This window comes from Magnolia sinica, chromosome 4 (genome assembly GCF_029962835.1).
Source record: "Magnolia sinica isolate HGM2019 chromosome 4, MsV1, whole genome shotgun sequence".
NCBI lineage: Eukaryota > Viridiplantae > Streptophyta > Magnoliopsida > Magnoliales > Magnoliaceae > Magnolia > Magnolia sinica.
Window position 1 is genome coordinate 94,732,682 of NC_080576.1, and position 27,936 is coordinate 94,760,617.

General features: G+C 38.4%; 1 protein-coding gene across 7 annotated transcripts; it reads right to left on the minus strand.

The window, feature by feature from the left end:
* On the minus strand, nucleotides 1-27,936 carry LOC131243408 (B-box zinc finger protein 19). 7 transcript variants are annotated; one of them, XM_058242759.1, is made up of 6 exons: nucleotides 27,585-27,931; nucleotides 10,094-10,190; nucleotides 9,881-9,996; nucleotides 9,552-9,794; nucleotides 9,334-9,428; nucleotides 1-158 (listed from the first exon to the last, which is right to left on the minus strand). In XM_058242759.1, exons 1-5 carry the CDS (start codon nucleotides 27,675-27,677, stop codon nucleotides 9,339-9,341), a joined length of 639 nt encoding a protein of 212 aa, XP_058098742.1. In that variant the 5' UTR covers nucleotides 27,678-27,931; the 3' UTR covers nucleotides 1-158; nucleotides 9,334-9,338. The 7 variants fall into 7 exon arrangements, with proteins under 7 accessions (XP_058098742.1, XP_058098744.1, XP_058098741.1 ...); XM_058242761.1 differs by having other exon boundaries at nucleotides 9,334-9,422; nucleotides 27,585-27,930; XM_058242758.1 differs by lacking the exon at nucleotides 1-158 and adding an exon at nucleotides 227-755.

The window sequence follows — 27,936 nt, forward strand, 5'->3', positions numbered from 1 at the left end:
AATGATTTGCAGAAAAGTCCACCTGCTGGACAAATGCAAGGCCGTCCCACATACGAAAACACAGGTGCTTGGGTTGGATGTGTACTAGTGGGCCAGACTCCACAAGCCAAAGACATAACAACAACAACAACAACAACAATAATAATCAGCACTCTTGCCTGAAAAGAATGGGTAGAACAGAATAAGATACCAAAATACACAAGGAATATAAGAAATCCCCAATAAATACACAAAAAATAAATAAATGTAACAAGCAATTTCCATATAACTACAATTTAGTTTCACCACCATCACCAGTTCATGACATATAACTCCTATGAAATAACATTGATATATTGTTCAGAATCAGATTGAAATAGCTGCTCAAGCAAACAAATTGCCTTTTTCTTTTTCTTTTTTCAAGTTACCTTTTCTTAAAGAAAGAACTGAGTAAGCGGCACAGATATGTTAGGATTAGGCCATCTTTAACACAGACTTTGACCCTATTCTTGGATGATTCCTTGTGTTCAGGGCAATCTTTTGACTCAGGCCTTGGCATCATCTTTGAGGGAGGTGGTGAAAAAAGCTAGATCATATTTCTCCTTCTTGATAATCAGGTTTGAGGTTGATAATCTCAGTGTTAAAGTGGGCCAAGGGAGAAGGTTTCATTCCTGGATCTATTGCCGGTGTATTCACAGACATTAGCGCGTTGTCTCGCAAGTTAAAGCATTCTGTTTACCCTTCTCGACAAAGTCGCAAATAATCCATTCCTCCATCTAGCGAATGCCAGGCTCTTTCTCTTAGTTAATTTTAATGTATATTGTTATTAAATTATTTTTTTAAAAAGACAGTAGATAGTAAATAGATTTTATGATCAAGTGTAAAATAATCTAGAAAAAAAGGGCAAAAGAATAAGTCAAGAGAATTGTAAAATTGTAAACACAAGGAAGATGGGCAAGCACGTTCAGATTCATGTAAAACAGTCCCCATGCTTCAGTAGACCATGCCACACCCCACCCACTTGCACAGGCAATCCGACGGCACCAAATTTGTGAGTTATGGGAAACACCCACATGGTACACCAGGTTAATGGCCCACTTGTAAGCTGAGGGATGTTCTCATCCTCAGGCAATGAAGGTTTTATTTATTTATTTTATTTTATTTTATTTTTATTTTTATAAATTATCAGCACAACACTTTAAGTCACCAAGGTAAAGTGAATTAAAAAAGGAGGTTTCACTTCAAAGCTCAAGGAAATACTGTGAATAGTATATTAGCATTAATATATCAACACCTTGCATAATATTGTTACATAAATTAGTGTATGATCCATAAGCTTTGTTGATCCACACGTATACACAGACCAGCCCCTCAGCAGTACGTGTGAGTGGTGCATCTAATTCATCCATCAGGTTGGCTTCGGTGGTAGAGATTCGTTGCCATAAAAATCAGCCTGGCCAACTCATCGGGTGCTAGTGTATGAAACAGATGGATGGCAACAAAGACTTGTTTTATCCATCCTTTTCTTCTTTTTTCATACTATGACCCACCGGATGAATGGAAACATTGGATCTATCTGATGGACAGCTTGGATCTCACAAATGGGCGTCATCCTGGCATATTTGTGAGCATATAGATGGGCTGCAGTATACATGCACATGGGATTAGCAAAATTCTGCTCATGTAGTAACCAATAATGAATAAACATAACGTGCACCAGTTTAAATGTATTCATTAAAAACACTAAACTATATACACGTGAAAATATGTAACTGAATATAAACTGGTGAAAGGAACATGTGATGCACATGGAGGTAGTGTAGGTTTGTGGCCCTCACCATGGATGGGTTACAACTTGCAGACAAACAGCAACACTGGTTGGAATCCAAACTATTTGGCTCGTGGCACAACATACACAAATATAGAAGGAACTGGATACGGTAAACATCAACAATCAAAAGTCCACTGACTTGACACTTTAGGATCGTCCAACCAGTATCATTTTTGGGCCTAATCAATCAATAGATGGTCAAAACGGATGAACAACTCAGATCATGATAGACCATTAACGGATACGTGGATGAAAGGACAGAACAACAAGTTTCATTTCTTCTTTTAAAATTAAGATAAGCTCATTTCAGCGGCCTAATAAAAGGAAGGATAATTGAGAGCTTAATCAATTCAATCTTTGAAATAGTGGGGACCCAGGGCTGACTTTGGTGCTTAGTTGCAGGATCCTTCTAACTAGGTGCCACACCTGCTTCGAATCCCCACTTCAGACTCCCACTCCCGCTTCCACTTCCTACCCATTTATACTTGTTTACAATTTGAAGGAGATGCTTCCCTGCCCCTGCACCTGAATTTGTTGCCGCTTTGCTTCATGCTTTGTGCAACTATACTTTGGTGGGTGCTCGCCACCATATCAAACGGTGGAAACTCATCTACCATACTTGTGGCATAAAGTTCATCAACCGAAACCAGAACCACTTATAATCAAACGACCTAACCACTCACTTTGTTGGGCACATAGTATTAAAAAACAGTTATGTAACGGCCATAAAGGCCATTGTGTAAAGGAAACTGGCACTCCTGTTATGCGATACAAGGGTGAATATATTTTTTATGGAAAACGAAAAAAAAAAAAAGTTTTTTTTTTTTTTTTAATGAAAGAAATGAGCCGTATTGGCCAATACAGGCCGATACACCTGTATCAGCACTGTTATGGGGCTAATACGCCATTACAGGCTGACACTACAATAAACGACCCATTTTGAAAAAAACAAAAATTATTTTCAAATTTTCTCTAGGTTTCCCACTTCTTTATTCATTTTAACCATGAAAGAAGCTTAGAAAACTAAGTTTAAACTAGGGGTAAGACTGTTTTGAGGATCAAAACAGAAGATATGAATGGGATTGAATAACTAATGCAGAGTGGACCATTTTCGAAAATTTCAGAAGGGTTAAACTATCACTTGCTTTCATTTTACCAGCTTGGTTTTGTTGTATTTATATTAATAGACCGTAATCCACCAAATCATGCTTGACTTGCATTCAATTAGGGCCCTTTTGGTCGACTTTAAGAAGATTAAGTTGGCACTGCCCAACAGACAGTATTCTTACCAAAGAATGGCTCATTACACCATCAAATACAGGTACAGAATGAAAAACTAATCCATATTTGGGATCCTCGTATTTTTACAAATTTTACCAATAATTTTTTAGATTTTTTTCTCAAAGGCAAAAAATTTCAGTCGTTACAGGACCATATTGACCGATACAGCCCCATATCGTATTGGCAAGCCCACCACCGCTACATGATACCTTGGTTAATTGTTGGGCATGAAATAGACCTATAAAAAGAATATGTTCGTGTTTACAACTTCCAACAGCATAAACAAAGGATCAGATAAATTAAGTTATGCACACAAAGTGCATCTCCATAGTATATGGAAATTTAATTCATTTTCTAATCGCTAATATGGAAATTAATTCATTTGCAAGATACTGTAGGCCAATAAGCTTGGTGGGAGCTCCCTACGAGATTCTTGGCGAAGTGTTAGCTACAAAGGTTTCATCAGCCTGTGTTAGCGCATGTCATCTCTAGAGCTCAAAGTACATTCGTTGTTGGAAGATAGATATTAGATAGCACATTGATAGTGTAGGAGTGCCTCAACGCAAGCATGGATGGTTTCATGGTGGACAAAGAGGGCTTCCAAATCTCCCATTTGCAACACTCTCCTCTTTTGTAATGCGGATGAAGCAAAGTTGACAATTTAAGAAAAATTATCCAATGTTTTAAGGTGGTTTGCTGAAAGTGAATATCGTTAAAAGCGAAATGTTGGGAGTTGGTATTTGAAACAATGTTTGAAATATTGGTATCGCGTTACGTATCGCATCCTTGGGATACAGATACATATCGGTTATCGCACGAGATATATCGTTTGTATCAAGTAATTAATTGCACTTTTTGGAAAACATGGGGAAACATTGGGGAAATGGTTGAATTTTACAATGAAACTTCATGGATTGTTAAAATAAACCTTAATACACACTTTTAAATCATAACATATAAAAAAAATGCACATAATAGGTTTCCTTAATATAGGGTCCTAAGTTAAGCATTATTTGACAAAACTAATACAACTATATTCAAATTGAATGCATAACATTTAGAGTGTATGTGCTGATTATTTCATCAAACACTCCTAAATACTTTAAAATTTTTCTCAATCGACAACTGATTGAAGAAAAATTTTGAAATAATAATAATTTAATATTTAATAATTTGTATTAAAAAATGATTTTTATTTTCCAAAAATTGACAAGGACTTAACAAATCAGTAGATCAACGCTCACACATGCTTGATTTCATGTTTGGAGTGCAACATCGCAAATAATTTGGGAGAAATTGGGGAATTTTTTTATTTTTCCCCAATTTCCCCCAAATCAGACCAACTACACTCAAATATCGAAATTAGAGTGCATGCGATGATCATTTCATCAAATACTCCTAAATACTTCGAAATTAGTCTCAATTGACAGCTAGTTGAAGGAAAATTTCAAAGAAATAAAAAAAACATGGAGAACATGAAGAATAAATGGATATCGAAATCAAAGCTCCAACTCCATGATTTTTCATGCAAAACATGAAGAACCAATGGATTTGTAACCATTTGACATTGATTTAACATAATTTCAGCAAAAAAGAGGGATCGGAATTTGAAAATGCTCACCAGATCGAACATGTGGGATATATCAGCACTACCTGCGCGTTTTGTATCGCACTGGTGGGATACTAGATATATCGTGGGATGTATCAGCCGATATCGTTGATATTTAAAACATTGATTTCTAATGAGGAAGTTGGGAAGCTAGCGGAGATGTTAGGTTGCAAGGTTGGAACATTCTCGTTGACTTATTTGGGGCTTCAATTATGTATAGGAAAGCCAGCAAAGCACTTGTGGGACAATGTGATGGAGAGTGTCGAAAGGAAGCTATCAAGATGGAAGAGCCAATACCTTTCCTTGGGGGAAGATTGACACTTATTAAGGCAGCCTTAAGGAACTTACTGCTATATTTTATGTCTTTGTTCAAGTGCCCAAAGCAAGTATTGGACAAGTTCGAAAGGTTACGGTGAGACTTTTATGGCAGGGTACCCAAGATAACCACAAGTTCCATTTGCCAAAGTAGGATGATATTTGCAAGCCGACAAGGGAAGGAGGTGCAGGTATTAAGAGGCTAGATATAATGAATCAAGCGTTGCTCAGAAAATGGCCATGGAGGTTCAGGACAAAAGAAGGCAACCTGTGGAAAGAGGTGATCACATTCAAGTACATGTGAAGGAGAGTAAGTGGTGGTGTAAGGACTCCTCCCTTTACTGGATATAGGCTCTTTGGAAAGAGGAAGTCAGGTTCGAGGATCTGCTTTTGGGAAGATAGATGGGCAGGTGAAAGAATGACTTTGAGGACACTTTCTGTGGTTAGCATGCTTTTCCTAGATTCGAATATCACAGCATCCCAGTGCTACTCAGTGGCCTCTCCCGTCCAGGAGGAACCTATAGAACGAGGAGTTGGGCGAGTTGATCAACTTGTTGAACCATCTTCTAAGAGTTAGGCCCTCATCAGGTAAGAACGATGTGTTGGTTGGTCCATAGGAAGGTCGGGTCGATTTTCAGTTAGATCTTTGTATGGGTATCTCTGCGGCGCCCAATCTAAAAACCTTCACACCTCTTTTGTATGGCATAATGGGGGCTCCTCCAAAAGTTGCAGCACTGCCGTGGTTGGTGGGCCTGAAAAAGGTCCTCACTATCGACACTCTTCAGAAGAGGAATATGATAATAGCCAATGTTTGTATCTTGTGTATGCAAAATGAGGAGTCAGTCGACCATCTCTTCATTCATTGCCCGTTTAGGCATGAAATGTGGCTGAGGTTTCTTTCAATTTTCAGTATGGGTGCCACATCGAGGTCGATTGGAGGTCTTTTTCTTGGTGAGCACAGGGACATGAGTGGGAGGAGGAGAAAGCAGCTCTGAAAATCAGCCTTCTTGGCCAAAATTTGGGCTTTTGTGGGGAGAGTGGAACAATAGATGCTTCCCCAATACAAGTACGAGGGCTATCGATGTTTATAGGAGGGCTAAATCTGATATAATAAATTAGTTTCAAATATTAAGGGCAGCCTTAAAGATTACGATTTGTCGCCTCTTCTTGGGTGCTTTTGTAAATTGTGAGGCTTTTGCCTCTTCTTAATGAAATTTTATTGGCATTAAAAAAAAAAGTTCTATGTTGGCAATTAAATACATACATACATATATATATATATATATATATATATATATATATATATATATATATATATATATATATAAAATCTCATTTGCACATTAGTCTTTCCCAAAATACTTATACTAAAAAAAAGAAAAAAAAGAAGAAGAAAACCTTGTATTTCTCTTTAAATTTTAAAATGGAAGATTAAGGGTACTATTGTTTTCCCATTCTAAATAAACTCTGTTTCATCATATCTTCATTTACAACACTTCACTCCATGACACAAAATGAAGACACAATTAAGACCAGACCAAGAGATTCATGTATCCGAAAATCTCATGCACAATTTGTAGTCAAAGGATTCTCTTCAACTCAATGCAACCAGATGGAAAGGAAAGAACAACAGTGGATAGAAAAGAAATAGAACAACGGCATTCTTTACTGGTTTTCATGGAGCATAAAACCCTCGATTTAGCCATTGCAGGCCATTAAAAAAAAATCTTTATTCGTAAAATGACCATATCTACTTCTAGACAATAGGCTTGTATAAATAGACCTTGCACCAAGGTACCCAAAAACACATAACGGGTGTTATGGCTGTCTTGCAACTGTAACGGTGGTCACCAGTACGTGTTATGGGGCCATAATGGCCATTACAGAAAAGGAAAAAAAAAAGGCCCGTAGAGGCCCATTATGGTCGTAATAGTGACAACAGTGATTGTTATGGCTGTATCATGTGGATCACAAAAGTTAACAGGACAGCTTTAAAGCTTATAACCATAGATCAGTCAGCTGGTGGGTCCAACCCTGGCCCTATGAATATAACACATTTGACATATCCTGAATGCATCACCCCACTCTTCCCTTCCGCCCGTTCAAACACCACCTCAGTACCACCATCCTTCCAACTCTACCATTTCCATGCCAGTGACAGCACAACTCAATCTTAAGCATCTGTGCCCATTGGAGCTAAGACCATCAATGATTAGGGTCTTTTTAGGCATTGAAACCCCCTTTAACAGGCAGTTTTCTCATGGAAATTGTAGTCCATTCTAAAAGTTGTATTTCATCCTACATTGTCTGCAATCCAGCCAAGCCGTTGTTGCCGATCATTGCTATCACTGGCTCCTCGGCTGCCATGAATGTTTTGCAACCCTCTAAACTTGCTGCCACATCCTCTCAACAAAGCTCCCAGCACCAAAGGATTTCAATGGTTGAGTGAGGCACTTTAGGAGAGAAATCTACCCTCTACTCTTTCCTATCGACAATAAATCCCCATCGGAGAGGTCACTTGATTGTTGATAACCCTTCATAATGCTGCATTGAAGGTTTTCTAGTTGACAGAAAACCCCCACAGCAGCAGTAATCCCCATAGCAGCAGTTTTGGGGTTTTCTGGTCGTTGAGAAAGCCCTCAAACAGGGACTTCTGCTAAGGAGTTTTTGGAAGGGCTGTCAATAGGCAGGGAATGGCTTGGCCTGGTGGGCCCAGATTTTGAACTGGTCGATTCAGTCCTACACAAAATTCTGATTTGATAAGCCCAGGCTCATCCCATTGACAAGCGTAATTTTAGGGGCTTCAATGGATCAATTAAAAAAAGAAAAAGAAAAAAAGAAAAAGAAAACAACAAAGGAGATGTATGAGGAAATAAAAAATAGGTTTCCATCAAATAAGGATAAAGAAGCAGAATAGTAATAAAAATAACAAAAAAAATAGAAGGGATGGGTTTTATATAGTTCAGGGGTGGGTTGGGAGTGGATTGGGGGAAGGATAGAAAACAACCATGTGAACTTTTCATTGATTTATGACAAGGGAAATTGTCCACACTACGGGCAAAAAAAAAATAAAATGATAGACTGCTAGTGAAATTGGGTAGATTAGCTTTCCCCATGTGTGTACATATCAGTGCCACATCTATGTGATATTGTGAGCCATAAGCCTGCGTAATAATCCATTGATATTTTTATAAATAACTTATTCTAATGATGACAAGTTTAGCTCTCGTCCAGCATTTTCTTGCACATAAATCAAAGGCCATGAACTTCCCAGATTTGCAAGAGAGTCAGTTTTTATATATTTGGAGGACTGGTGCTACATGAAGAGATTTTGCCCTATCCGGTTGAAGATTCGTTGAAAACTCATTTCATGTTGATGCATGTACAAATAGAAGGATGCGTCGATTTGTTGAGTACGCTTGTCTTGAAAAGTTCAGCGCATTTGTTACGTGTTTGGATCGTTTTTCATATTTAATCTTGGCATATCCACTATTATTATTTTTTTTGCAACAGCTGGTTCTCTTTCTTTTTACCTTTAACCAAGTTCTCTGATTCCGAAGATCATTTGAATTATGAGGTGCCACCATAGTCTGTTCCAGACCCCAGGTAAAAATGGAAGATTGATGTTCGGAGTCATAAAAGATTTGCCAATCTACCATTCAAAAGCCAACACCTGAGTGTTGGAAGGCTAATATAAAGATGATGATGAAAAGACGACAACGACATATTGAGAACAGAAAAAGTTCCACTAGTACAGGTTACCTTGTTTAAGAAGAAAATAAGTACAAAAGCAAGGCATTTCTACTAATCCAAGATTTGAATATAGCATACAAGCTAGCAACTGAGACTCTCCCTAGCTTTTAAAGAAGTGTGAACTTTTATACAAATCGTGAAACTCTAAATATCTCAGGAAATCATTACTCGCAATCCTTTTTCTTTCTTTTTTTCTTAACTCGTGTCATTTTAAAGAAAGTTTTACCATACAAAATGAAGCATTTCAAAAGAACTCAACAAAAAATGTATAACAGCTCCCATGCATTCCCCCCAAAACTTCAAGAGATGCATTGTGCATTTCAGTCCCATGCACTCCTGCTTTAAAAAAAACACCCCATGCACCATGGCATTGGTTTATAGATATCAACCAATGATTAGTCTAAACAACTCTGATCTTTTTCTTTTTTAGGACATCCAAAACTCAGAAGGCCGAAGGAGTCAGGCTCCTTATCTTTTTCTTTTTTTTTTTTTTTTTTTCCTTAACCAAGAAATGGTTAAACAAAAAGACCAGTGAATTATCATAAATGAGAAGAATAGAATCTACCTTGCTTACTTCTCTAGATCTTGATTGCAAGATCCCACTGGAACTACGCTTGCACACTCATGATTGCTATCGCTTAAAGCATTCATCCCCTGCACCTTATGAACACAAAAATACACTAAACTTCGCGTAACTAGCAGATTGGTTAACTTTAGCTTCGCAACCTCTCAAAAACAAAACCAAAATATACATATCATATTGAAAGCCAACAACATGCATACCTGTGTATTTGAAGGCTGCCCATAAATCCGGTTTGGCCTCGAGTTGAGATCAATCATTGTAGAGGCGATCTTGCCCGGATCCTCTGTGTTAGCGTCTAGCACTGGAACGGGAGAGACCCGGTGGTTTTGCGGTTTCTCATTCACTGTCAATTTAGGTAGCTGAGTCTGTTGCCTACTAAATTCAACTGGTTCTGTAGGTTGCAAGGCCTGCTCTTCCAAAGGAATAGATTTGTCCCCTGGAAACTATATTGAAACGAAACAGGTATTAGTTTTGTGAGGTCTCCTACAGGCAAGGATCCAACCCAATGCCCTCTAGAACAGAAACTAACCTCAACCCTCTGCCTCAACAGTAGATATCTTCCATGGGTTCTTTTACCTCCAACATGTACGGTCATGTCACAGTGCAAGCAAAGGGAACTCCCATCTATATCGCAGTAAAAGAATGCTACATCCAGTTTCCAAGAATAAAAATAAGTTCAATTCTTTCTTAAGTTTGAGGAAAAGGACCTTCATGGCAAAAAAAAAGAAGAATGAATGCATACCTGGTGCATTTTCACATATGTCACAGCGGGAAACACCACTGGGGTCAGCAAGTCCTACTCGTACATGTCGGCTAGCAAGCTTGTTACACATGTGAACCTGCCACTCCAATTAGCAGAACTTAGTAAGTTCTAACTAATGGTTACTGCTGCTAAAAATGCTGATTGTTGGTGTAACTAAATAATGGGAGAAATTTTTTGCATTCAATAACTATAAGTTTATAACTGAGATGGTGGTTTTTGAGCCCCAGAAGCTACTCCACACATGTCACATGTTGCCAGCCAACCACGTGGATGGACATCTGATGGAATATAAGATGAGAGTGAGACCAACCATGCAGGTCACATGGTTCAAGAATATGCCACTCAATTAATCAAGTGGCTACATGTGGATGTCAAATGTGGACTGTAGGCAAATTTTTGACCGTCCATTTTTTTTAAAGGGTGGCCAATCTGATAAGTGATTACCCTGATTTTTGTGCCAGGTCATCTGCATTGTGGGTCCCAAGACATGCATAGATCAGATGTGCCACACACATCACCATTTGACATATGAGCCACCTGTGGAAGTGTGTGTGTGGCTAGCAAACATCTGAATAAGATACACCTCTCAAAGAATAAATATTTGTGAAACAAACATCTCCTTTAGACATTGTTAGATTAAAACAGAATTGTCTTCCTGACAAATTTTCCATTATAACCCCAACTTTGGATCTATGAACTTTTCAAATCAACAAAAAAGAAGGAAGCTGTTATTGCAAATTATAGCAAATAAATGAAAACATAGCATCAGCAAAACATAGCACCAGCAAAATCCTAATATCATTTTGTCTTGCGAATCCAAGACTATGAGAAACAAAACAGCCAACTTATTTGCATGAAGCTACTTCCAGCAATGTTTCAATATGCAGTTGATGTATATAATTAAAGTGCTTTTTATTTCTCAGCAGAAAATAGTTGGTTTTCTTGATGAAGCAGAAAAATGGGCAATCTCCAAACTGAAAAAGTCTCGGTTTGTATTGGGCAATATGCACTACAGAACATATTGGATGTATCAGCATAAAATTTTAGATCAATATAGTTTCTTATTGCAATTTTAGTAACAATTGGAGTGAAAACAAGGGATTAGTTAAGATTGTTGACCAAGAAGTTTCCCAAAATGACCACTTTCAATGCCTTGGAGAAATTGAGAAGGATGTTGCCTGTAGAATTCAAGCTGAGCGGAAGCAGTGGAGATATGCCTCTAGAGTTTTATGTGATCGTCGTGTACTGTGCAAACTGAAGGGGAAATTTTATAGGATGGATATAAGACCACCGATGCTTTATGGGGCAGAATGTTGGGCAGTCAAGGAACAAAATGTTCATAAGATGAGTGCAGTTGAAATGAGCATGTTGAGATGGATAAGTGGCAAGACAAGAATAGATAGAATTAGAAACATGCATTCGAGGAAAATTAGGAGTGGCACAAATAAGTAATAAGATGAGGGAAAGTAGAATTAAATGATTCGGTCATGTGTAATGGAAACCAAGAACCGCTTCGGTTAGTAGTGAGTTGGTACAAGTTGAAGGTTCTAAAAAGGCATGGAGAGGGCACAAAAGGATGCGAATGGAGGTAGTAAGAAAAGACTTGACCCACGGTCTAACTGGAGGTATGCCCATTGACAGAGTGGAATGACTTAACAGGATTCATGTAGCCAACCCCAATTAATTGGCATAAGGTTTAGATGACGATGATGATGATGAGGATGGTGTCATATTGCCAATGAATGCAAAAAGAAATATAAATATTGTTTTCCAAAATTAATGTACGGGCCAATATAATATATAATGGATGACATTTTCAACATTGAACAAACACAACATATAGAATTTGCACAAATAATAATACAAGAACTAAACAAAACTGCGAAGAAAATATTTAAATGCCACTTTCTGGGAATATCCATGGTTCCACCCCTCTTAAAGATTCATATTATGAACTGTATCAACAGTACAGATTGATTTTTGCTCAATAGGGTACCTTCGCATAAGAACTAACATCTATTTCTCCAGTCATTACTCTCCTATTTATGATTGCACATATAGTGTAGATTAAGGAGCAAATTCCCATTCAAATTCAAAACTACTAACCTTGTTCTTTTACACATCATAAAAAGAACCATCTGATACTCAGAGATGAGGAGGGTGTTATAAGAATCCTCTTGTGATGATACCAATACCTAGATTGCATACATATAGTAAATGGTCTCATAGCAACCAAATGCAATAGGTCCATTTTCAAACTCCTAATTTTGTCATTGTGTTGACACTTTGGATGTAATTCCCATGTTTGAATTTGTGCCCTAGCTTTTACGTTTCTAGAATGCAGGTGACGTTGCTGACTCTCCTAGTAGCGGCTGCAAGGAAGGAGGCATTGGAAAGACTAAACCATACCATAGTCAAGAGGCATTCAGGAAGTGACTAGTCGCCTCTGGCGAAGTTCGTCAAAGGCCGACCACTACATAGAGAGATCATATACCAGTCATGAGCGATAGCGAAGCCTAGAGAGGGGAGAAGGACCTGCTGGGCCTTCTCCCCCTTCGTCACCCTTCGTTGCTTTAAGCTTAGAACACCCAGTGCCAGAAGATTGAATTCGATTTAGAAATGGGAGTGGAGTTCTAGTTTGATTTCTTTTAGCTTTTCCTTTATTTAAGTAGTAACCAGGACATGCCTAAAAATCGGGACCACTAAGTACTGGCTTTCCCATCTTCCCCCGCCCACGGAACTTGATTATTTCTTCATTCGAAACGGACCTTTATTCTATTTCTATATTCTTTCTAGATCCAAGGATTAAACAATTCAAAAAAAGAAAAAAAAGAAAAAAAGAAGGAATAGATCCGATCCATAGGTTCCATACCTTGTATAGAACTCATGCTTCATAGAAATATCGGATCAGATAGAGTCGGCGAATGAAGCATTTTCATTAACAATTTACAGAACAGATTAAAAGTGCCAAAAAAGAAAGCATGGACTCCCCTCCCATATCTTGCATCTATAGTCTTTTTGCCCTGGTGGATCTCTCTCATTTAATAAAAGTCTGGAATCTTTAGTTACTAATTGGTGGAATACAAGGCAATCTGAAGCTTTTTTGAATGATATTCAAGAGAAGAACGTTCTAGAAAGATTCATAGAATTAGAACAACTATTCCTGTTGGACGAAATGATAAAGGAGTACCCGAAGACACAGATACAAAAGCTTAGTATAGGAATCCACAAAGAAACAATACAATTGGTCAAAATGCACAATGAAGATCATATCCAGATAATTTTGCATTTCTCGACAAATATAATCTATTTTGCTATTCTAAGTGGTTATTCTATTCTGGGTAATGAAGAACTTGTCATTCTTAATTCTTGGGTTCAGGAATTCCTCTATAACTTAAGCGACACAATAAAAGCTTTTTCTATTCTTTTATTAACTGATTTATGTAGGGCCCTTTGAAAAGCACAACGGCTTTTCAGCTTGCTGAAAAGCTCCTATTACGTAAGGCGCGCGTTGGCCTTTGACTTAATAGTCATAATCGTTTTGAAGCTTCAAAACTACGACGCACGTTTTACTAATAGGCTTTGAAGCTAGCAAGCAATGGCCACGCATACATTTTGAAGCTGGGTTGCTTATGTTTTTCTACTGAAAAACGGAGTCATCGCGCTCCCGCGCGCATACTCATCTTTTTTTCATAAAAAGAAAAAGAAAAAGTCATTCAAATCGATCACGTCTCAAGTAGAATTGTCCAGTCTTGCCCCGGAGTCACGGTAGACCCTATTGAATGACAAAGGATAGACTAGACTGGACCAAATTTAACAATGAATCCAGAGATTTCTCCGACATGGATCGATGTATCTCTAGAAGAGATAGGAGGTATATGTCTTTCTTTCGAAATCAAAATCTTCTTTATAGAATAATAAGAATAAGGAAAGAGTCTATATCCTATATCGATCATAGGATCACTCGGTAAATTCTCTGTGACCTCCCACCGTTCACGACATCCCTTGCTTCTCGCTGCGAACGGCTCCTTAGTGGAGGAGTAGAAGCGCTGGTCCCCTTCGGTCAAGTGCTTGTGCCTGCTGTTACCTACCGTAGGACCTCCATCCTCGAAGTGAAGAAAGAGGAGCAGGAACAATAGGTTGTCCTCTCCCGGCCCAGTAGTTCCGCAACTACTACCGTGGTTGTTGCCAACGGGGATCCCCCATTCCGAAAGGTGACGGGGCCAGCCGTTAGGTCCAAAGTTGTATGCCATTGTTGTGGTGCCAATAGATTGACTACTTTAACGCCGTTATCAGACATTGCAGGCTGAGCATCTATTTCTCGTATATTGCTCCACACCGAGAAGAGGGATGTGTACCTCCAGCAACAACAACGAATGGAACCATAGGCTCCTATGTTGTTGCCATTTTGAAACAATTAAGGATCACCGAAGTAATGTCTAAACCCAATGATTCAAAGCAGGTCCTGAGGATGCCAATGGAGCATGTACAGTAAGGTTGCCGAGTGCATGATTTGTGTTCTTCCTGAAACGAATATGAATTGGATGGTTTAGCCCTCCCCTGGATTCTTAAAACCAAGTATCGACAGTCCTAGTCTTTGACCTCTGCTTTTGCTGGGCAATAATTTGGCAAGTTCTATTAGCAGGATAAGGGATTCTGAGTCTTTTGTTGATCAGGCGACACTCGGATTTGAACTGGGGAGAAAGGGATTTGCAGTCCCCCCCTTACTACTCGGCCATGCCGCCAAAACAATACAAAATAGAGATTGACTATGGATTCAAGCCATAGCACATGTTTCATAAAATCCGTACGATTTTCCTGATCTAAATCGAGCAGGTTTTACAAGAAGAAGATTTTGTTCAGCATGTTCTATTCAATATTATTCCTTCCTATTCTTAATAACCATCTAAACATTGAATTGTCTTATGACTCATCAATCAGATGAATTTTGAATTTTCACTGTCAAGGAATAGGTAATCTCTTCTCTCGCTACCAGTTGCTCCTCAGATCTATCTCCTTCCGGTAGAAGCTAGTCACTTCGGTAGCTTGCCTGCCAAGCCGATAGGCGAAGGGTAGAAGGATGGAGCGTGCAAAGTTGATCGTGCACCTGTCGTGTGACCCGTTGGTCCTAAGCAACTGTTTTCCGGTCAACTCTTCTTGGGTTGGGATGCACAGCTCCGCTACCTTCATCGACGCCTTGCTTGTCAAATGGGCTTGGAGATTTGTGACGCAACAAGAGCCGGCGTAGGCTAGGCATATAAGAGCTGACGTCTCTTCCGCAGGGGGCAGTTCTTCACGTCCATTAGCGTTCTTTGCCTCTAGGTTCATCCATTTCGTGACATTTCTGATTGGCTGTCTTGTGTTTCTCGTTCTGGTATCTCGATTGAAATACCCATAAATGGGATTTTACATAGAAATAGTATTCTTGCTTATTTCAACGATCCCCGATACAGAAGAAGATATTCACTGGGCCGAGAGCACCTCCTTGAGTAAAGGCTTCTACAGTTGGTTAACCGAAATGAGGATCCCAAATTGCATGAGCAATAAGTCTTACATGTAAAGGGTCCTATACCCATGACCAGGGTGTGCCGAATCGGTTACGTATCGGCCGTATCGGCCGATACGTAACGGTAACGGTGCGAACCGTTACCCGTTTCGGGGCCGTATCGGCCGATACGATTTTTTGTACCCGTATCGGCCGATACGGGCCCGTTACGGGGTGTAACGGCCGTAACGGGCCGTTACGGGCCCGTAACGGGCCCGAAACGGTAACTTTTTTTTTTTTCATTTTTAGCTCGTTTTTTGCTGTTTTTTTGAAACCTTTTGCTTCCAAACTGTTTTTCACTCCTTCTACTACTAATTTCGACCAACCTTAGCTAGGTATTTGAGATAAAAACACATTATATCACAAATTTTTTTGAATCAAAGCTCGGTGGGCCATTTTTCAGAAATTCGTCAAAAATAGGTATGTATACTGTTTTTAATATGTTTTGCTGTTTTAATCATGTCATATGATGTGTTAATCATAGTAGAACATGTTAATGTACATTTACAGATTTGGGGTGCCATTTAATAATTTTTTAATATTTTTTCTATTTACGCATGAATTTTGGCCCCTTTTTTAAAATTCGAAAAATCAAATTTTAATGGTTGTTTTTCTGTTTTAATCATGCCCTTTGATGTGTTAATCATCGTAGAACATGTTAATGTGCATTTTACAGATTTGGGGTGCCATTTTATATTTTTTTAATATTTTTTTCTATTTACGCATTTATTTTGGCCCTTTTTTGAAAATTCGAAAAATCATTTTTAATGATTCTTTTGCTGTTTTAATGACATCATATGATGTGTTAATCATAGTAGAACATGTTAATGTGCATTTTACAGATTTGGGGTGCCATTTTATATTTTTTAATATTTTTTTCTATTTACGCATTTATTTTGGCCCTTTTTTGAAAATTCGAAAAATCATTTTTAATGATTCTTTTGCTGTTTTAATGACATCATATGATGTGTTAATCATAGTAGAACATGTTAATGTGCATTTTACAGATTTGGGGTGCCATTTTATATATTTTTTATATTTTTTTCTATTTACGCATTTATTTTGGCCCTTTTTTTGAAAATTCGAAAAATCATTTTTTAATGATTCTTTTGCTGTTTTAATGACATCATATGATGTGTTAATCATAGTAGAACATGTTAATATGCATTTTACAGATTTGGGGTGCCATTTTATATTTTTTTTATATTTTTTTCTATTTACGCATTTATTTCGGCCCTTTTTTTGAAAATTCGAAAAATCATTTTTTAATGATTCTTTTGCTGTTTTAATGATGTCATATGATGTGTTAATCATAGTAGAACATGTTAATGTGCAATTTACATATTTGGGGTGCCATTTTATATTTTTTTAATATTTTTTTCTATTTACGCATTTATTTCGGCCCTGCTTTTGAAAATTCGAAAAATCATTTTTTAATGATTCTTTTGCTGTTTTAATGATGTCATATGATGTGTTAATCATAGTAGAACATGTTAATGTGCATTTTACATATTTGGGGTGCCATTTTATATTTTTTTTATATATTTTTTTCTATTTACGCATGAATTTTGGCCCTCAAAAATAATTGCAAACACCTAAATGTAAGATATTTTCATATTACATTCATTCTAATATATCTATCATTGATAGTAGATAGTTAGAAAATTAAATATATGAATTTTGTAGTCAAATTCAGGTTATCTGGTTCATAAATTCATCAGATAGTCCGATACAACTTCTCACCAAAGAGTGGACCGTTACACCACCATAAACATGTTCCAATTTATAAATGAATGCATATTTGGAATGCTTAGAATATTCCGGATTTAATCCATATTTTTTCATATTTTTTTGACAAAAAAATTTTTTTGCACCGTTACGGGCCGTTACGCCCCCGTATCACCGTTACGCCCCCGTATCCGTATCGGTTTTGGAGGTCACCGTTACGCCAACCGATACCGATACGGGATACCTTGCCCATGACTCAAAATTTCCTTTCCAAGCTACATGAAACAGATTTCTGGAAGTCCACAGAAAGATTATTGCTAACTGCTCGAAGTAACTTAAATAAAAAAGTCATGCGCTAGCCAGCAAGCAACACCCTATTACGTAAAGAAAGCTTACTACAGGCAGGCACGCTAGCCAGCTTCAAAAGAAGGCGGCGTTAGCCCAGCTTCAAAACTACCGAGCGCGCTAGCGCGCAACGGCTTTGAAGCAGCTAGCAAGCAACGGCTGAAAAGTCGTTGCTTGCTTGCTGCTCGCTTCGGATCGATCTGTGCCTTGATCTCTGGCTATGAATCAAAGATTCTTCCTGGCGAGCAGGGCCGTACCGTGAAGGAAACGGCAAAACGAGGTTGCTTGCTCTCAGTCGCAGCCTCCTTATCAGAACAGAACGTTCCTTCCGCAACGCAAGGTCGATATGTTTCTTCGTTTTTCAACTTCAAAACGACTATAAATTCAGGCTTTAGTGCGTTGAAGTTTTTCAGCTGGCTAGCCCTGAAAAGCCATTGCGCACTAGCACCTTTGACATAATAAGCGTTTTGAAGGGGGGGCGCGTTAGCGCCGTCACTGATAGGGGTTTTTAAGCTGACTGCTATAAGTAGCGTGCAGTGTACTAGTGAATAGGAACAGGTTCCATGGGATTCTCGGAGGGGGATTTAAATGTGGATGAGGGAATGAGTGGTCCCTTAGGATGGAATCTTTCTCAAGGGCTTAGTTTTTGTGAGAAGACCTAATGTCAACATTAAAGGCTCGTATACACCTTTGTTTCGTTTCGTATAGGCTTTCTACCAGTGCTCTATTAATAGTCTCTATCACTGACCGGTCTGGATCCTAGTAGTGTTGATGAAGCCGAGCTTTGACCATGTCTCCCAAACAATCTCAATAATTCATTTGCCAGCCAAATGATTCATCGGTTATTGATGTAGATTTGACTGGGATAAGGCTATACATTTGATATCAGAAATGACCAACTAAATGTCATGTTCACAACGATCAATTTCCCAGCTACGAGGCGGCTAGGCTGATAGCCAAGTCATAAAGCTAGTAAAGCTGGAAAGCTAAGCTATGTCCATCATTATGACTACGTCTACTATCATCAGTAAGGCCAGCCATTTAGGTTACTAGGGAGATGACGAGTCATATCCTGCTCCCCATATCCATGTCCATAACTTGGCATCATAGACTAAGCCTCATCAAATAAAAAAATAAGAAACTTAATCTAATTCTCAAAGAGGTTTGCTAGAAAACCTCGCTTATGGGGCAATCTAGTAGATAGACACAGGGAATGTCCTTTCAAAAGTTTGTGGAGGCAACACGGTTGAACACACATTCCCAGCAAATCTCCTCTGAAAATACCCAATCTCTAATATCTACCAATACCTAATTAGAAGGTTCATAAGTAGTTTTTTTTACCCCTAAATGTTCAATAAAATGTTGCGCCTCGACGCATCTCGGGGAGAACCGACTAGCTCTGGGTTCGCATTGACTATGGGAAGGACTATAAATGCTTCCTAATTATCTTACCTTACTAGTATAATGCCTACTGACTGATTTTATTTTATTTTTTTGTGTTTTTTTTTAATTAATTAATTCTGGGGGGGGGTGTTAAGCAACCAAGCCAACAAAGGCAAGTACAAGACACATAGACACACAACCATTACAAGATACAAGGGCAAGAAAATAGAAGGGGAAAGAGTGTGAGGGAAAGCCTACAATCATAACCAGGAACGATGCAATTCATGATACCCATAGGAATGATGCAAATTTTATTTTAGAATAGCACTCTTTTCTACTGAATCAAATGACTTCCAAGCTACTTAAAATCCTAAAATGGTGCAACTTATCAAGTCAATGAGATCTCGACATCCAAACCACAACGAAATGAACACTCACAAGAAATACTTGAGTAGGTAGGGAGAAATAACTTTATTGATATTCGGACTTCTTCTCTTACAATACTTGAGAAAACTCACAATTTAGAAAATGTGGAATGCCAATCTCCTACTCCCTCCCCCACCCCCCAAAATAATCCCAAAACCTTCAATCATATCTCCCACATCAACACCCTTATCTTCCACAAATGACTCCCACATCAACACCCACACACACATAATTTTCCCCAAGTTAGAACTCAACTCTGGCGAGTTGGACGTTTCATAATAGTGAAGATCCAAATCCAATCTTTTCAATTCGTCGCCCGTGATCTAGTAATGGCACTAAGCACTCGGCTTCTTTGGAAAGTTAAGATATCACAATCCTCATAGCCCAAGTATAAAATGAATTTCGGATGAATCAGGTAATACCTCCGACGTTGTAGCACTTGGACTATTGCACGGAACTTGAGATCATAATGGAGTGGTTCTCTTGTGCATCATTAAGCTTCTCTCTAAAGAAAACAATCGATTTTCCTTCCCTAGTACCATGACAACATTTCAAGTGTTGCGTTCCACTTAAAAAGATTTCAATGAAATCCGAAGTACAAGAACTAGAGCCTCTATCATCTTCTTTTTTTTTTAATGATATTGAAGCTTCTATCCATTGCTTTAATCCATTTGAACTTGCCTTCATGCATACAATCAGTGAGAAGTGCGATAATTGTATTGAAATTTTGAATAAATCTCTGGTAAAATGTCACCAAGCTGTGAAAAGAACGGACCTCCGAAAGGGTTCGTAGGATAGGCTACTCCACAATGGCCTTAATTTTCTCCTGGCCAACCATGACCCCTTCTGCAAACACAATATACCCCAAAAACAAAACACTATCAACAAGGAATAAGCACTTCTTTAAGTTAACACATAATGACTCCCTCTGTAGTACATCAAATATTTGTTGTAAGTGGTCAAGGTGAACGGATGAATTAGGGCTAAAAACAAGAATATCATCAAAATAAACAACGAAGAACTTCGCTATGAAGGGATGAAGTACATATGTCATCAGCCTCTATGAAGGGATGAAGTACATATGTCATCAACCTCGTGAAAGTATTCGTAGTATTTGAAAGGTCGAATGGCATCACAAGCCACTTGTATAACCTATGTCTAGTCTTAAACGCAGTCTAACACTCGTCCCCGAGTAAGATACAAATATGATAATATTCGCTCCTAAGATCGATATTCAATAAGATCTTCACTTTGTGCAACACGTCCAACATATTGTCCAATCGTGGAATAGAAAATCGACACTTGATAGTAATCTGGTGGATAGCATGACTGTCCATTCACATCCTCTAAGATCCATCTATCATAGGGGTTTATATTGCAAGAACAACACATGATGAAATGCTTTCCCAAATTAAACCCTTCTATAGCAACTCGCTAATTTTTCAATGGAGCTTGGCATATTCGGCTTAGGCTAATTTAGTAGTGCACAAGATTCAGTGTGCTCGAATCCAAAACTTAATCAATGTGGTGCCTAATGTCTCTCATAGGCGGATGTCCAGTTAGGATTTTTGTATAAGATGTGGAACATCTGACTATTTTGTATCTTCTTTAGCAACCAGGACATAAATGACGTTAGTCTCCTTGCTTTCCTTTTCAAACTTTTCTACATTGAGTATTTTTTTACCCTTGCATTTATCAAATTTGTGTTAAAAGATGTTTCATTAGGTGCAATGTGATATTAACACCATCCTTAATGAAAGAATAGGTGTTAGTTTGAGTCAAATGCACCATATCTCAGTCCTGCAACTACGATCTCCCTAAAAAAATATGGCATTGATCCATGGGTACCACATCATACCACACCTCATCTTTGTACTTAGATCCAATAGATAAAGAAAATAATCACCTGAAGTTAACAGAAACGTTTTCCCCCTTGTTGAACTAACAAATTTGGTATGGGCGTGGATGCTTATGTTCTTTTGAGTTTTAATTTACCCACCATTTCTTGTGAGACAATGTTCTACTATTCCCCCCATCTACCAAAATTGTGCATATTTTCACAACAAAAGAGCAAGTTGTGCAGAAGATATTAATCACAACTAACTTCCCTCATGAACCAGTCGAGGCACCGATAGCATGGTCTTTTGGATAACCAATGACTCGCCTTTATCAGCATACGCATCTACTACAACTTCCCTAATATACTTTGCATCTACATATGCATGTTTTTCATATTTTATGTGATTCTCGATTTTCATATGGTTTGAACTGTCTTCAACATATTCTCCTTAGCCAAAATTCACTTCAACTAAGGGTTAACGTTCAAGACATCCCAACATCCCAACTGCCTACACTTTAGAAATGAGTGTTGTTTTGCCTTGTTTTGGGTGCACTAGCCCCTCATCCATAACCGCCTTCCCAGGTTTGGGGTTTACTTCATTGTTGAACGTTGGCCCATCGTCTCTCGACCTATGAGATATCCTATCTTTATGTGGGAAGTTAGCACACTACCTCTCCGCCGATGACGATTCTTGTGGAGCACCAAAATCATCTCCCAAGTTCCCAGTTAATTATCTCCTCAGCTTTTAATGTAAGTGTATGCATCTTAACTACATCTTTGAAAGCCAAATCATTTCTCATGTCAAGATTAAGACCATTAAGATATTTTGAAATCTTTTTGTCTTCAAACTCACCTGTCTGTGATGTCAATGTATAGAATTCCTCAATGTATTCATTTACCAATTTGCTCCCCTGATGTAGATGGTGACATCTCTGATAGAGGTCACGAGCATAAGTTGCAGGTAAGAATTTCCTTTTTAATTTCTTTTACATCTTTTCCCAAGAATTTATTTCTCCTTACCTTGACAGATTCATTTGACTTGGAGATAGTTCCACAATGCAAATGCGCAACCAAAAAACTTCAAAGCCACTAATTTAACATTTCCATTGTCCATTATTTGCACTCGAAAACCTTTTCTACCTTGCTTAGCCAATCGATGAAGTCATCAATATGCAAACAACCATAGAATTTTGGAATTTCTACATTAGTTCGAGGCTCTCTTTCACGTTCCAACAATCAAATGATTTGATCATTGGTGGTGTCTCGACAAGCTAGGGCTGCCCCATTATTAATCAGGACTTTAGTAGAGACCTTCCCCAACATGACAATGTGATCCAACTTCAATATTTGAATTCCCTCCACACTAGAGCTCTCCCACTCAATTAGTGAGATTATGTTACCGTATGCGTGAGTTGATCTACTCACTTTGTCCGTGCATAGATTATGCACAAACTCTTCTTATATAGCCTCCTTCAAAGCCATTAGGAGATGAGGTAGAGTTGAAAATTCCCAAATGATTACCTACTCTGATACCAAAATGGTACAACTCGATTATCGAGTCAACGGGATCTCGAAACCCAAATTGCAATGAAATGAACACATACACTCACAAGAAATATGGAATAGAAAGGGGAAACTAACTTTATTACTATTCAAACTTCTCTTACAATATTTAAGCAAACTCATAACTCGGAAAATGTGAAATGCCTACTAATAGCAAAAGATGGATTCTTTTCATTCTTCATTTTCTACTCGGACAGTTCTTTGGGTTTGTTCGTTGTAAGAATGGGATCAATTCCATCAATCATACCCCATAAACATCGCCTTCAAGAAAATTCTCAAAATGGGTAGACCAAAATCCATGGTTACTTCCATCAAATGTGCAGCATGGAGTAAAATCCTTATGAATGATATAAGGTAAGGCTAATCTATATTAAGAACTCAAATGGGGATTTAGCTTTAAGCAGTCAAGAATGAGAGTGTGCCCAAGAATGGGGGTTTATGCGATGAAACTGTTCCCCACCAATCGGGCGAAAGACGCTAGATGATCGATGGTTGTTACAAACAATGGCTGATGATGTAGATGATAAGACTGTTGAGCACGAACGGCGTAGGATCAAGAATTCAAATCAAACACTATAGATCGCCAATCCCTTTGCAAAGCAGTTAGCCAACCAAAGTTGTTGGGCCCACCCTAATCAGAAATGCTAGTCATGGCCAACTACACATAGACCCCACTAGTCCAAAGAAGAAAGAGAAATCCCCAGTAGCGATGGACCATGGGTTCGAACGGCAATGGGCTTTCGGTCGTCGTGGGGTTTCGATGCTTCAATGGGCTGACGGGGGCGGTTGCAATGGGCGATGTCAGATGACCACGACAAGGTTCGGACTGCAACAATAGTGTTTTAAACACCAGTTGATGGTTGAGTGCGGTGCCAATGGTTGGGGGGATATGGGCTGCAACACCAAAGACATCGAGTAAAGGTCAACGACAACAATAGCGGGGCCAGATTGTGGTAGTGGGTACAATGACGACGATGGTAAACAGCAAGGGTTCCAGCAGCGATTTGGGGTTTTGAGATCTAGAGACAATGACGCTAGTGATGGGGATTTCCATCGGCAATAGCCAACAATAGTGCCGATGTTTACATACAAAGATGGACGTTGGGTGTATTATTTTAAGTGTCAACGATATTAGCCGATATATCCTACGATATATCTTATATCCCATATGTGCGATATGAAACGCACGAGTAGTGCGATATATCCCACATGTTTGATCTGATGAACATTTTCGATTTTCAATCCTTTTTCTTTAAATCATGTTAAATCAGTGTCAATTTCTTATAAATTTATGATTTTTCATGTTTTGCATTAAAAAATCATGGATTAGAAGCTTCAATTTTAAGATTTGGAGGAAATGGGCCGAGTTGTGAATTTTTATTTTTCTTAAACCAAAATTTTCCAATTTCTTGCAAATCAGTTGCAATCTTTGTGTCTAAACATAAAATCAAACAAGTATGTAACCTGATCTAGTGATTCTTCATTTGCTTTTGAATAAATTACTTGTGTTTCCACACGTTTTCTTACATTTACAAATTATATGAATACACTTGCATCAATTCAATTAGACAACGCATAGATTAGGACCCCATACAATGAAAACCTATTATGTGCACTTATTTTTTGTAATGTTTTGATTTATAAGTGTGTATTGATGTATTTTTTAATAGTCACTGAAGTTTCATTAAAAAATTCGAGCAATTTCTCAATGTTTCCCCATGTCACCAAGAATAGCGATACATTACGCGATACAACCGATATATCCCATGCGATAACCAATATGTATCTGTATCTCAAGGGTGCAGTACATAACGGATACCGATATTTCAAACACTGGTTGGATATTGTTGAGGTTTCGGGCCAATAATGGCAAGCCACAGAGGTTCTGGAGATGGGCTTGATGGAGGGTCACAATCGTCAATGGAGAGTGAGTGCTCTGGTAGGGATGGGTTTGCAGCGAAGCAAAGGCTACTCACCAGTTGGGTTTTGCAGGGATAGGTTTGGTGTTGAATTTGGGGTTTTGGCAACAAGGTCTATGGGCGCTACCCATATGGCAAACGAGAATGGCGATTGTTATGGCAGCAATGACGATGAGGACTGCGATAATTGGTGGTGATGTGTGGAGACAACAACCGGCAGTTGTAGGGAGCAATGGACTCAAAGATTAATGGCCCAAATGAACCACTCTGATACCATGATAACCAAATGAAAATGAGGATTTGGAGAGTTCTCCAATGGTTTTATGTATATTGCTTTACCTCAAATAGGGATTAAATAGAGGAATACAATGTGCATACAAGAAAGTAATAGATATGTATGGAAGGAAATAAACATGCATTACATTGTAGGTAATAAAAACTACACTTATTCTAGGGTCATCCTATCCATGGAAAGAATCCATCTTAGCTATCAACTCGCCTGCCTGGTCAACAGGTGATTGGTAGTAAATGGGTGTATTCTATCAAGTTCAAATCGGACAGATCTTTTGAACGGTATAAAGCTTGTCTTGTGACCGAAGTCCATAAGCAAGAGTATGGACTTGACTATGAGGAGACCTTTGCCCCAGTAGCCAAGATGAAGACTATCCAAACCCTTATTGCAATTATCGCCACATGTGGGTGGCCTATCTGACAGATGGACATGAAGAATGCCTTTCTTTGTGGAAATTTACAAGAAACTGTATACATGGCTCAACCTCCTAGTTTTAACACAAATTTAAAAATAAAAGTAAAAATTGATATGCATACTTCAAAAAGCATTATATGGTCTAAAACAGGCACCTTGTGCCTCATTTCAACGGTTCCACGAGGTTGTGTGTAATCTGGGATTTCAATAGAGTAGTCATGATCCCTCCTTATTCATACGGTCTTCATCACGTGGTATTGTGAATCTGTGATCTTACTTATGTTGACGATTTACTTCCAACTTGTGGTGACAGCCAAAATCACGGAGCTTCAATAAGTTTTTCAGTCATCATTCCACATGAAAGATCTAGGCAATCTTACATACTTCCTTAGATTGAAAGCTTCTCGTACCAATGGGGGTATACTCGTTAGCCAGCGAAAATATATCCACAATCTCATCAACCCCACACATCTTTCTAATCAAAGAACCATTGAGACACTGATGGAATTAAATGTTCAATATGGTAAACAAGATAGTGACCTTTTGGATCGACCTACCCTATTCTATCACCTCATAAGCATTCTTGTTTACCTAACAATAACCAAACTTGACATCGCCTATGATGTACAAGTTGTTAGTCAGTTCATTGCCAAGCCCTGTACCATTCACATGACTGTTGTCTTGCAGATTATCTGATATTTAGGAGGCACTATTGATCGATCATTGTTCTTTTCATCTACGTCTCCCCTTGAACTCGTCGCATATGCCAATGGGGACTGGGCAAGTTGTGCCCTCATCCGGCAGTTTACCATAGGATATTGTATGTTTCTTAGCACTTTGCTTATATCCTGGAAGTGTAAGAAGCAAAAAAAAAAAAAAAAGTCTTCAAGTCCAACATAGAGGCAAAGTACAAGGTTATGTCTTCAGCCTACAGTAAGATTATTTGGCTTCGAGAACTCCTTTTAGATTTGGGTGTTCCTCTTACTACCCCCTATTCCACTTCATGTGATAACACTAGTGCTATCCAGATTGCTTCAAATCTGGTTTTTCACGAAAAGGCAAGGTACATTGAGGTGGTTTGTCACTTTATTCGAGAGAAGTTTCAGTCTAGAATTATTTTTCTTCCTCACGTGCCGTCTCAAAATCAAATTATGAATAATCTCACGAAAACTCTAATGACAACTAGACATTCTTTCCTAGTTTGTAAACTTTGCTAGTTGACCACTCACATCAATTTTAATAGGGGGTGATAGCTAGAGATAGATTCTTTCCATGAATAAGATGATTCTAGAATAAGTGTAATTTTTATTATATTCCATCTATATACATATTTATTACCTTCCATGTATATCTATTATTTTCCTTGTATATATATTGTATTCCTCTATTTAAACCCTATTTGAGGTAAAGCAATATATAGAAAACCATTGGAGAATTCTGCAAATCCTCTGTGGTCTTTGGGTTATCGCCTACCTCCTCTTACAATACTCGGAGTGAAGGACGTTGTAAGTTGCAATTAACTTGCTCTCAAGTTGGACTCTAAAGAACTGTAACTGCAATTTGGGGGTTACACTACAAATAATCAGGAGCATAAATAATTTTCTTTTGTTCTTCCTTAAACTGATTTTCCACAATTCAATTCACTTTCTCAATTGAACTGAATTGCAATTCATTCAATTCATTGTAGAGAAAATAAATCAAGTGGGGCAATACCATTGTAATTCATGATAACGACCAAACACTGGACAGCAATTTTATGCATTGCAAGTGGGACTTGAAACAATGGTGATCAAAATTCGTGGGGGGAGTATTATTGTGATTCTTGCAATATATAAGATTAAACTGAACAAATCCAATCCACTTTCTCAAATGAACATAATCCCAAAACTATATTAATTGCAATTCAATCGAATTGTGCATCCAAACACAGAACCTGAATCAAGAACATGCATTCGATGCCATGAACGAAACACGAAACAGAAAGAGGAGAAAAGGAAATACAAGAACATAAAAACCTTCTCATCGCAGGGCCGGCAGAGAGCAGCCTCATCGGCAGCACAGAAGAGGATGGCAGGTGCGCTCTCGCAGACGTCACAGATGGTCCGCATGGTTTCCGACCATTCATTTCACCTTCCTGCACTTCGAGAGCGGCATCCTCGGCATCCTCTCCTCCTCTCCGTCAACGATCGACAGGCAGTTGTCTACTTGCTATTGTCTACGGAGCGAGCAGAGAAAGGAAGAGGAAGAAGAGAAGTTCTCAAGAAGAATTCATAGAGAGAGAAGAAAAAAGAGAAGCTGTAAATGGGGATTGAAGAGCTTCTATAGAGAAATGAGAAGAGACTGAGAGGCCTTCTTTCAAGGAATTAA